Source organism: Styela clava, chromosome 5, assembly GCF_964204865.1.
Source record: "Styela clava chromosome 5, kaStyClav1.hap1.2, whole genome shotgun sequence".
Classification (NCBI taxonomy): Eukaryota; Metazoa; Chordata; class Ascidiacea; order Stolidobranchia; family Styelidae; genus Styela; species Styela clava.
In genome coordinates, this window is record NC_135254.1 from 8,220,608 (window position 1) to 8,232,629 (window position 12,022).

The 12,022-nt window shown below is 34.4% G+C and overlaps 1 protein-coding gene across 1 annotated transcript; it reads right to left on the reverse strand.

Moving 5' to 3' along the window:
* Positions 1-2,315: 2,315 nt before the first annotated feature.
* Positions 2,316-7,330, reverse strand: LOC120344943 (uncharacterized). Its single transcript, XM_039414286.2, has 6 exons — positions 7,217-7,330; positions 6,731-6,789; positions 6,283-6,298; positions 6,004-6,054; positions 5,398-5,621; positions 2,316-4,746 (listed from the first exon to the last, which is right to left on the reverse strand). Exons 1-6 carry the CDS (start codon positions 7,281-7,283, stop codon positions 4,552-4,554), a joined length of 612 nt encoding a protein of 203 aa, XP_039270220.2. The 5' UTR covers positions 7,284-7,330; the 3' UTR covers positions 2,316-4,551.
* Between the last annotated feature and the right edge of the window lie 4,692 nt (positions 7,331-12,022).

Sequence of the window (12,022 nt, forward strand, 5' to 3'; positions counted from 1 at the left end):
GTGTATATATTTTTATAAAGTAAAGCCAATCCCGTTTCTAAATATAACATCTAAAGTGAATAAAAGTCAACGCCACTTTAATGGCCATAGATGACGCCAAGATGGTGACATACATACTTTCTAAATGGGTAGTCTCGTGGTGTGTGTACCAGGTTGGAAATAACCACTAACGATAGAAGTTGGGAATTTTTGAGAATTTTAGACGCACGAAAAATATATATTTGGAATAGAATGCGGTTTGTAATTATTATGAATTCCATAAATATTCTTAAACACTCCCACCGCTAGATATGCGATAAAAAAAATAACAGCGTTATATTTAAATTTGTTCAGGTGGATATTTGTGAATTTTACATAACAAAAGAATAAATATTTGACGAAGAAGGTGGTTCGCAAATATCGTAAATTCTAAAGCACATTTAATGCAAATTATTAGTGTGAATGGTACCTGTTTGGGTGTTTTAAAAGCATATAAAAGTATTCGGAGTTATTGATCAGAATAACCATCTGAACAAACGTAGGGTCACTGGAATGACCCAATAATAAACAAGAGATAGTTTGGCATTTCACAAAAGACGATCAATCCTATTTGCAATATCAACAACTTTATGCTTCAAGCGAGACAATTAGTTGGTCAGCCCGATAAGGTTTTTCAGTTGTGTTTCATTCTTTATGTATTATTAACGAAATTTTCTCAATTCTTCCGAAGCAGTGTATACTATGTCGTTGAAAAAGGATGAAAAAGTGTCTCTTTGATATTTTTTGAAAAATAATATAAGTTCACGATTCTATTATGCTTTAATATTAAAAAAGACGTAATTTATAAATATTATAAATTAGGTTATTGTTACTTGAAAAATACTTATTTTTGCTTCGAATCATGGTAATTCAAAAAATCCGAGTCCAACTTACTGCAATAGTTTGCTACTTTGCAACAAAATAAACGTATTCATTTAAATTCAAATTATACTGAAATATGGAAACATTTAATATGATGAATTATGTAAAACCTTTACAATAACATCGTCGTTCTAGCATCCATATTCTTTCCCTAAAAGGTACTTAAAATATATCTTGTTTCTCGAAGTGCCGATGATATAATTTTACAATTTCATCGAAATTCGACTTCCTTCGACCATTCCCCACTCTGTAAATATTTATAATGTATATTGTAAAAGCTTCAGGAAAGTGTGTTAGTTGAGACTATTTGTTCTAACCGGTATTGTCGCACACAAAAAATGTCAAATATCTGTGTACATATTTTTATAATGTAAAGCCAATCCCGTTTCTAAATATAACATCTAAAGTGAATAAAGGTCAACGCCACTCTAATGGCCATAGATGACGCCAAGATGGTGACATACATACCTTCAAAATGGGTAGTTTCGTTGTGTGTGTACCAGGTTCTAGTAAGGCCATAATTTATTCCGATGTTCCTTATTTTAGTTCTATTACGAGTTCGCGGACTGTCTGTGTTAGCCAAGTGAATATACCCCCTGCCCATAGGCTCCAGTCCCTTTACACAACTTGATGTGAAATAGCCGAACAAAATTAGTTACCTCCATATTGGTACACACATTTCTGGAGCGCACCTAAATGTTTGTTTAACTGTGAAACTCTTGATAGAGTCCATCCTTATACAATGTAGAGATGTTGAGCCTGCGAATCTCTGCCCATACCAATAAATTTTAATGCGTTGGGCCCGACATCATTCATCGTTAATTGCACGTAGGTGCATTATTCACAATAAAATATAAAAACATCAACAATTATTTGAAATAATAAAAAGAATCGGAATAAACAGAAAATAGGCATTTTTCGGCACATCAAAAGAACTTAAACAAGCTTTATTTGATTGTAAATTTTTGATTTTCAAATTTCTGAGTGTTTTTGAATTTTTTTTTAATACGCACCATATATATAGTGTTAAACAATGTTGATTGAGCTATTTCTGTAAATGCATTCCCATACAAATGAATTTGGCGCTCCAGAAGTATGTGCACCAAGATGGCACACAACCTGAACCCTAACCTGGTACACATACCATGTTCAGGTTGAGGGCCATCTTGGTGCACATACTTCGGAGCTCCATGAATTTTAATCCTTTTGATCACCTTTAACTGCACGTATGTACAGTATTCACGCTAAATATATATGCAACAATATTTGCCTCTGACTGAAGGTATTTTCATTATTGAAAACAACTATTCAAAAACATCAATAGATTCAGAATCAGAACTTTATTCAGTCACGAAAGAAGCAATAGAAAGCAGAAAAAATACATAGTAAACTAAAAAACAGGAAACATTGATTCACAGAAATTGATGCGAGGTCGTGAAAGACTCAAGGAGTCATCCAGTCAGCGAGACCTTGTTGCTGTATTAAAGTAGCAAATATAGCAACGGAGCAATAAGATAAAAAATTATATTTAAAATACACAAATCATAGAAAAATGACAATAGATTCGAAATAAACTAGACTACAAGAACAGTCATTACGATTCATTGGGAAGTAGATAGCTTATTAACGACACCTGGTGATTGAGATACGCATCAATGAATTCAAACACATCAAATTAATGCTGAGTCGTATGAACGAGCACTAAAAAAACTGAAGTAGCGTCTCAAGCAACGGGGTTGTTATTTGATAGCTACTTTTTGTGAAAAGTCTACGACGGAAGATTACCGAAGGTTACCCATAATTGATTAAACAAATCACTTAAAACTTACAGCATGTTCAAAATATTGAAAACAATTTACTAATATAAAAATGGAAATTTCATATAAACAGAAAATATGCAATATATAACACATACAAAAACTCGCTTTTGATCCGCTTGAAACAAGCTTTTGATCCTTGAATTGATCATGAAAGTTTTTGTGTTTTTTCAAATGTTCTTGGAATATAAAATGTAGTTTGAGCAATTCGTGTAAATGTGTATTCGAACACAAAACATTCTTATCTTAATATTTTTTTGCTTATTCAATTACGAATTTTGATCTTTTATGAAGTCTTGTAGTAATTATGTTTTCTGTCTTTCCAGAGCAATTGTTATACTCACACGCAACTCATATGTTTCTTGGGAAAAATTACTTTGGACGTTTACATCATCGATCCGATAACACGCAATATTCGGTGAGATACCGAATTTGGAATGTTCGTTGGTTTAGGTGGTTGTGATTGAGAGATTGATTATTCTGTCGTTAAAGCGAAGCTTCTATCCATGATGCCAACAAAACGTACAAACCACTAGAACACTAGATAGTGTCAAATGAACTAAGCTTATTCTGTGGATTGTCTCACCAACAAAAATGCACTAACCCATGAATAATTACCATTAGTGAATGGGTATATATATTTTTTAACAATCCATTTAATTTTCTGTTTGATTTCTATATACTGATCAAACACTGAAAAGAAAACTACAAATAATCGAGTCAATATGTGTTAGTATGTTGGGTTTTATAATGAAATCACAAGAACGAGGCATCTATGAATTTTGCTGCTGTTCAAAATTGTCCAATTGATAACCTGCCAAATGAAGACGTGAGTCATACCACGAATGGCAAGTCACTAACCCATGGGTCACAAAGTGACCCACCAATTTTTTTCGGTACTTTCCAAGACACAAACGTGAATATCGGTCGGAGACCGAAGACTTATCGATCGGAGGTTAGGGGATCCCCCAAAACAGCGCTCTTACTCCATAGTGAAACCGTGTGTCCCATCACTAATTAATTAATAACTCGCTAATTATACTACATAATTCATCGAAAATCAATAGGCTTCTGTTCCGAACTATGATGAATGCACATGCAAAATTTGGACAACAACAATAACAAACAAACAAAAAAACAGACAGATACTTATCAACATACTTACCGATCTTAAGATCGATAAGTAATTAATGCAAAAACATACAAATCATAGCAGTGATAAAAATTGACGATAGAACAGCCACAATTTAATTTAACAAAAAGTTTTATAGTATGTAGTACAGCAGGGATGGTGAACATTTTTGACACGTTTATCAATAAAGGTTCACAATCACTGTGTATACGATTTTTAATAGTATAAGAATAATACGAACAAGTAATAATAAGTGAAAGTTTCAGTTATTTTGAAAAATACGGGTGGGGTCTTCTATTTTGCCTACCTTTAAGAACAGGCATTTCATTGGTGAATAAAAAGATTGAATAAATACGATGAGAATGAAAATATTATTAATGTGAGCTTTTGATTTTTGATGCTTAGAAAGTCACTATTGCAAAAATATGAGGATTATCATAAAAAGAAGAATTTAAGTTTAGGTTATGCACGTGACAAAATCGAATCTTTGCCAGGAAAATATGGACTGCCAATAAATCGAATATATAAAATACATGCAAGAATAAAAGCATAGGACAATGACAAGCAAATAACAATTTCGATTTAAACTTTAATCAGAGTAAGTTTATCTACTCAAATTTAAGAATTTTATCTTATTCAACTGGTTTTGTTTTTAATATAAATCAATCCAACGATGAGGTGCTGCCTAGGTTTGAGCTGGTTCTATATTTCACAGATGACACCGAACCTTAAGAAAGATGGTGGTTCATTAAAAATTCCCTGATTTGACTCGTCTGCAACTTTGTCGACATGAATACCAACATTTGTTAGAGTAGGATTACCAACCCGGTTGGAGTGCGGAAAACCAGGATACCACATTTCTGTTGGTCCTTCGAATGGCAGCGAAAGCGTTACATTCTGTAATGATCAATTAAACAGTTTTTAAATTCTCTCACTCGAAATGCAATTAATACTCCGGGTACTTGAAAAGATTACAGGGGGTCCCCGAGTAAACTGAGAATTGTACAGACTGTGCAATTATTGATATTCGTGTTTCGATGCCAGACGCCCGCTTGATTGGGTTATAATGAGATTTAATCGTCCCATATTGAAATTGATCAATTCCGGTCATTGTAACTTTTTTCATCTACACGCGACTTATAGTCTGTATCGAACTTTGTATCGACGTCATCTAAGCACGCAACTTATAGTCTGTATCGAACTTCTGATTGAGCTGTACAGTGTTTTTATTGAATTCTTTTCGGGACAGGAAAGTGTGGGATATAATTTATGCAACAGCAAGCTAACACCGAGACGGGTGATTTACTGGTATATTTACTTTAGAACTTCTAAAGAACACCAGGGTTCGTGACGATCGACAATATTAAAAGTTGCCAATTTTCTAAAAATGTACAAAGCATCGTTAATATGACGTTACTTATTGACTTTACCTAAATACGATGAACAAACGGGTCTTCTACCTTCTCCGAGTCAATATTCGGCAGAGTTCACAAATTGATTCGAAATTTGATGAATACTGGGATTGAGATTTTAAACCCATTAACTAACCTTATACTCCACCCCTGTCCATACTGCTGTCGTCACTTCGCCGGTAGGTATCATTGAGCGTAGATAAATCAACAACAGCTGATAGTGTGTGAGATCGTAAATATTCGATGGTTTACTGTTGTCCATTGATTTGCAAATTGATTCAGCGTCGCTGAAGGTGATGTTTTTTGTAGCATAGGTCACTGCAACGTAGCATTTCGATTTGTATTCAACACCACAATTGCCTAGGGATAATATATTGTGGTTAAAAATATATATATATAGTCGAAACAACAATCGCGCATTTAACAATTGACTGAATCGAATCTGCAATCATGTTTATGAGATTAGATCTTACGTAGAAAATATTTTCTTATTTGTTTACCCCAGTGCCACGAAGTAATCATATGCGAATGGTGGAGCAGAATTCGTTTCATCTTTGAAAATAGTAAGCGAGCCATATACACGATGGGTACCGGATTAGTAAATACTAATCACTCGGCGCGATTTATTAACCCAATTCTAGGAATCTTTTGCAAATCGAAGCTGGATGTCGAACTACATCCCAGGTGATTCTGTTGTCGGATGTTATAAGCCAGATCAATCATAAAACATAATAAAAGTTACTTTGAATTAGTTTCTTCTCGTCAAGGCTCTTTTTGATCAATTTAACGATATCTGTAAATGTACAACGTATATTTTTATTGTAGGTTGCTTTAAATCAGTTTTCACTTTAGTAGGATATCTAGCACTATCTTAAATAGTCGATGCAACGATTAGTTATCACGCCATGAAAAATTTTCGAATTATTGTTTACTCATGTTTCTGAAGTTATTTATCGGGATACGGTTACAGAAATAAATATATTTTGCTTTCACAATGTACATCATAGAGAAGGGAACTCACCGGATCCGTCGTTTTTCTATGAAATGAAAATAATAAAATACAGATGGTTAGCAAAGCGATCATGAAACGATTATTGTTTTGGATTGGACTTTTGACTAGTGTGTGAAATGCCATGTAAGCAGGCCAAGCATCCCAGTTCATCTGAATGTGAAAAGAGACACCAAATTATAAATGTATAGTCAGGATGACTTTGACCATTTAAAAATACAAGCTTATTACATATCAGTGGTCGTTTTATTTAAGCTTCAGTGATGTTAAGGTATGAGACACATCATTGAAGAGTTCTTGACATCGATTTTGGGGTGAAATATCGGTAGTAAATTGTAAATTTACGGGTGCCGTGACCCGGCACAATACACTAGCTTTTGCGTATTAGTGGCTGCTTTTCTGAAGATTTAAGTGAAATGAAGGTGCAAAACACCTGATAGAACAACAGTTTTAATGTTACCTCGCAATCTCCAAAGCGGACGAGTTTACCGTCCTTAATCTTGGATATGCAGACTCCTCCTGTAAAATAGAAACAGTGTTATTTGAGTTTCCATTCAATAAAATAGGACACCTTGTCCTATATAGGGTGTCCATAAGGTTTTGAAAAATATTTAAAATTGCAAATGGAATTTATCGATGCCATATATTGTTTTTACCCTCACAGATGTATTAAAAATGAAGTAAAAATAATTGAACATTTAACTACTGATTAAAAAACAACGAACCTGGTTTAAGATATATTGAGAACTAACTCCATAACAAAGCTGAAATCGTAAAAGGACTTTATGAACACCCTATAGATTCTAAAGGCGTGAAACATTTCCGGCATGATCCGAAATTTTTTATTCTAGTGGTCTGGATGCAAAACGCCAAAATGGATGTAAAGATCAATTACAAACCAGAATTTCAAAATTTTGCACGTAATTTGGTACTATGCAATTCTTACCGGTTACTTTTTCCGCAAACAAGCCGCAGATAAGAAAGATGGAAAACAATATTCTGACGAAATTCATATTCGCTTCTATGAAGATTCACAAACAAAACAAAATGCTTAGCTGAAAAGTTAATATCTGTAAAAATACGCAAAGTTATTATAGATTAAACATGTCGTAGTTAGATGTTTATATGTTTTGTATATAAAAGACTTTTGATTAAATTTATTCGAATAACAGTTTTGAGTATTACTCAAGTCGACATAAAGGCTCCAAAGTGAACAAACCCACTTATGCGAAAATTAGCAAACAAAAATACTTTGACGAGAATATCGGTTAGAGACCGAAGACTTATCGATCGAAAGTTAGGGATCTAACTTTAGATCCCCAGAACAGCGCTCTGACTCAATAGCGAAACCGCGTGTCCCATCACTAATTAATTGACGACTCGCTAATTATACGACATAATTCATCCAAAATCAATTGGCTTCTGGTCCGACATATGATGAATGCACATGCCGATTAAAATCGATAAGTAACAAGGAAATGGCGTTGCGGTAAATAATATTCTGAAAAAGGTTATAAGACCACGTTTCCTTATCAGGTAGGAATTTTGATTTGTATTTTCAGCTGTATTACTATTTTATTATTATTCTTTAGTTCTTTATTATTCTCACTACAAAACTTATTTACGCATACATTATAAACTACAGTACTTAAAGTGTACAAAAGCGGGAATACGACACGTGCGAGGATCCATTAATAAAGCCTTGAGTGAATAAAGTATTTTTCATTCTACTGATGGCCGGACATACAGTTTCAAAATAGGCTAAAGGAAGAATTTAACTCTGCAAATTGATTAAAATAACCAAAAGAAGTCGATTCCAGTCATACGTTTCTGATTAAAAAATCTTTCTAACATGAAGAAACCTCGCACAGAAATATATTAGGGAAATATGGCTAGGACTCGTCGCACCAAAGAGCAGTAACACCATTTGCAAAGCGCCGTCTCTTATCTCACCGAGAATGGAATGAAAATAATCAGTAATGTCGTGTTTAATGTTCGAAAATTCAACTTGTTTAACCTATAATATTATATAATTTCGAATGAGTGCAATTTTCCTTATTCTTAAATTGTTTGTTCTGATCCGAACAATTCCAGTACAGCGGCACAATCTTACCACTGAAACAATTTTTCGCTAAGCATCTGGCGCGAAAGTACACTGTAAAAATATACATTATAGTTATACCAACAACATGACAGCAGCAGTAGAACACTCGTGCTTGGAATCTGATTGAGAATAATATTATTTGATCGTATTGCAAGAGTTTTTGAACAATAATTCACTTCCGTGGCGAGCAATTCTGCGACTGTGGGTTTGTTTGCACAAGCTGTTAGCCTGATAATTAACGTCTATAAATTATGATGCCAGTTTTTTTGAGTTTGGCAGGTTAAACACAGGCGTATTAATTTATTTGTGGAAGCAGGAGGCATAAACGGTAATCACGTAGTGTTTGTACCTGGTTATGGTTAGGGCATAACTTTAATTAGACTCCGAGACTATATATGTATTACCAAGTGGAAATACCCGCTGCCCATAGGTTTAACTCCCTTTACACAACAACTTGATGAAAAGTAGACGAACAAAATTTATTACCATATTGGTACACACAATTCTAGAGCGCCGGATAACCTGTCTCTACTTTTAATTTTGAATATCAATCTTTGCGAAGATCACATAATTATTTGCAAAACAAATTTTGCTGCTGCTACTGAAAACTAGTAATTTTTCAAAGTATGTCATTTGCGCTTTCTTTGCCCCGGCGTAAGAACAGTGAAAACGCTTCTTCTACGCCGCGGAAAACTTTGAATGATCAGTAGTGATACATTTACTATCTAAGTACGGAATTTTTGATATTTCATTTTTTTGATATTTCCGTGTGCTATATTTAAAATTTTGTTTCAAACATTCGTTTCACGTCAGTTTTACTTACCATATCTTTAAATGTAGAAAAAGTTAAACGCGTTCATCACGCTCTAAATAAACTTGCTTCACCCATTAGAAAAGTTTAGTTGAGGCTAATTTTGTTTATTTTTTAAAGTTTTGTTGCACTCCCTTGCTCTTTACTATATTGATAAATATAAAATGAATAATAAATACGAGCGAATTACTAAATAACCGAACTTAAATTGCCTGTCGTCATCTAAAGATGATTTTGGTTATCTTCTTGCTTGTTCAGCAGCAACAATGGCTTAACAATTAAAGGACTTTGAAAAACTTTGAATTAATATTGACAACTACGTGCTGTAAAGGTAGCAACGGTGAATCTAAGATTCTAAACCACACTGCGCTTATTGATATTCTCTAGAGCATAGGTTCTCAAAGGAGCGTAAACATGTTTTTGATGGGGCATTAAGTTGATTATTGTTGGCTAGTTATTTTTGAGGTGGTGTGCGAGACACTGCTCTAGAGCAGGGCTACTCAACTATTTTCATCAAAGGTCCGTACACAAAATTTAAAAATTATCGGGGTCCGGTCATTCTAAGAATATTTTTTTTAAGTCATGGAACAAAATTACAAATGCATCTTTTGACAAAACACAAGAGCAATGCTTAATATCACGTTTCGGTGTCGGTATGACAAGGCTTCAGTTGTAAAGCCGAGCGTGTGAAATATATATCGAATATTTGTGAGCTACAAAAACAAGATGTTTACCACCATGTCTAAACATCTGCGAAAAATGTATCCAAGAAGTCACTAAAACTTCAGTTTTTACGTCGGAATTGACATCTTCTTGATCAGTCACAAATGTTACCAAACTTATATTACAATGACAATTTTTCCACAGTGGTTTAGCGAAAAATGCGAAAAATCTGATCATCACGATTGTGAAATAAAAAGAGACGATGCATTCAAACTTCGAAGTCAAGAAGCAGCTGCGGTCCAAATTTAGAACTCGAAAGGTCCGGATTCGGACCGCGGTCCGCCAGTTGAGTAGCTCTAGAGCAGGGGTTCACGAGAAGATTTCCAGGGGTACTTGGATGACAGTCGAGTTTTTGTATGTTGCTGTTTTTTTATATATATCCTTTATTACTACCATGAGAAAATGCGTGCCCATTGAAACTAGACGCCAATTGAAACGTAGATTTTCCCTGATCTTGCGTTGTTGTGATTGTGATGCAACAATGTGGAATTCAAGGCTTTACGTACACACTGTGAAATCTCTAAATACAGTGTGCTGCGAGCATTGGAGAAGTGATTATGCTTATTGAACCTTGGGAAAGATTTTAAGAATTCATTAGTTAGGAAGACGACAAGGGTAATAATATCAACAAGACGATTCAATTTAGTTACATATGGTCATTAAATTGGTGTTGCAACAAATTGTTAGTCAATATATCGGTATATCACAACTTTGTTCGGTGTCTGATTACCGGGGGTTCGCATTGATTGTTTCGTGACTCGGGGGGTACTTGACAGGGGGTAAGTCAAACGCATTTTTAATTAATGTCTACACTTGAAAATGCCGTCGCAAATTTAATGCATTGAAGTACTACTCGCTCTGTTATCTGGTATGAAACTGCTTTCTTTTTATCACTCATCGAACTCGATCGGTAAGTATGTTGATAAGCATTTGTCTGTTTGTTTGTTTGTTTGTTGGACACTTTTGTATGTTACGCGTCTAGCGGTATGAGGGTTAACTTGTGGGATATCGTTCAAATTCAACTCATACCTAAACGTATTTAATTCGTGATCTCGTCGGACTTCAAATTTTCTGCTTTTTCTTGCGATCGCCCTGTACTTCCAAAATTTAGACAAATCACCATATAAACGACATAACACCCATACTAAATAAATTATGATAATATATAAAAATGCTGTAAAGCAGTTAAGTAGATTAACTTACTAGTAATTTTTGTAAATAACCAACAGAGTGTAATTCTTGTGCGCTATAATATATATTCCCTATTTATCATTATTAGGTGTAATTATCGACCTATCAGTTGATGTAGGAAACTTGTACAAAATAATGCCCATTTACGCTTTAGAATCGATTCACACAAATTTTTTAATCAATCGCGCGAATCGCGAATCAATACTTACTGAAGGTGAATGCGTTCGTTTCCCGCTGATTCCCATTGATGGCAGACGTATCGCATGTAAAACCAATACTAAATAGTCTAAATTCGAATTATTTGTACTGATTTTGTTAACGTCAATTCCTTCCTATTTTTCGAACTGAACCCGATATTTTGACAGAGAATATGCGCATGAAATTTCGATAACAATATGGTCAATAAAGACAGCCGAGACAGCTTTAAATGTAGGAATGTAGGCCTATGTAGTAAAATCGGAAAATTTGAAGTTATAAAATCACAGTTAAGGGGTGGTTGTCTTTCGAGGCGTCCCGATTTGAAGTCACAAAAATATGGTAACCCTACTTATAGTTATACCAACACATGACAGCAGTAGCAGAACATCCTTGCGTGGAATCTGGTTGAGAATAATATTATTTGATCGTATTGTAAAAAGAGTTTTTGAACAATAATTCACTTCCGTGGCGAGCAATTCTGGGACTGTGGGTTCATTTGCACATGCTGTTAGCCTGATAATCGACGTCTATAAATTATGAATCCAGTTTTTTTGAGTTTGGCAGGTTAAACACGGGCGTATTAATTTATTTGTGGAAGCAGGAGGCATAAACGGTAATCACGTAGTGTTTGTACCTGGTTATGGTTAGGGCATAACTTTAATTAGACTTCGAGACTATATATGTATTACCAAGTGAAAATACCCGCTGCCCATATGTTTACCTCC

Bases quoted from the DNA above. Each gene is read 5' to 3' on its own strand.
- LOC120344943 (XM_039414286.2), bottom strand. From the start codon at position 7,283: ATGAATTTCGTCAGAATATTGTTTTCCATCTTTCTTATCTGCGGCTTG. The intron at 6,790-7,216 runs GTAAGAATTGCA...TCTATTTTACAG, and splicing joins GTTTGCGGAAAAAGTAACCG to GAGGAGTCTGCATATCCAAG. The intron at 5,622-6,003 runs GTAACTTTTATT...TATTATCCCTAG, and splicing joins CGAGAAGAAACTAATTCAAA to GCAATTGTGGTGTTGAATAC.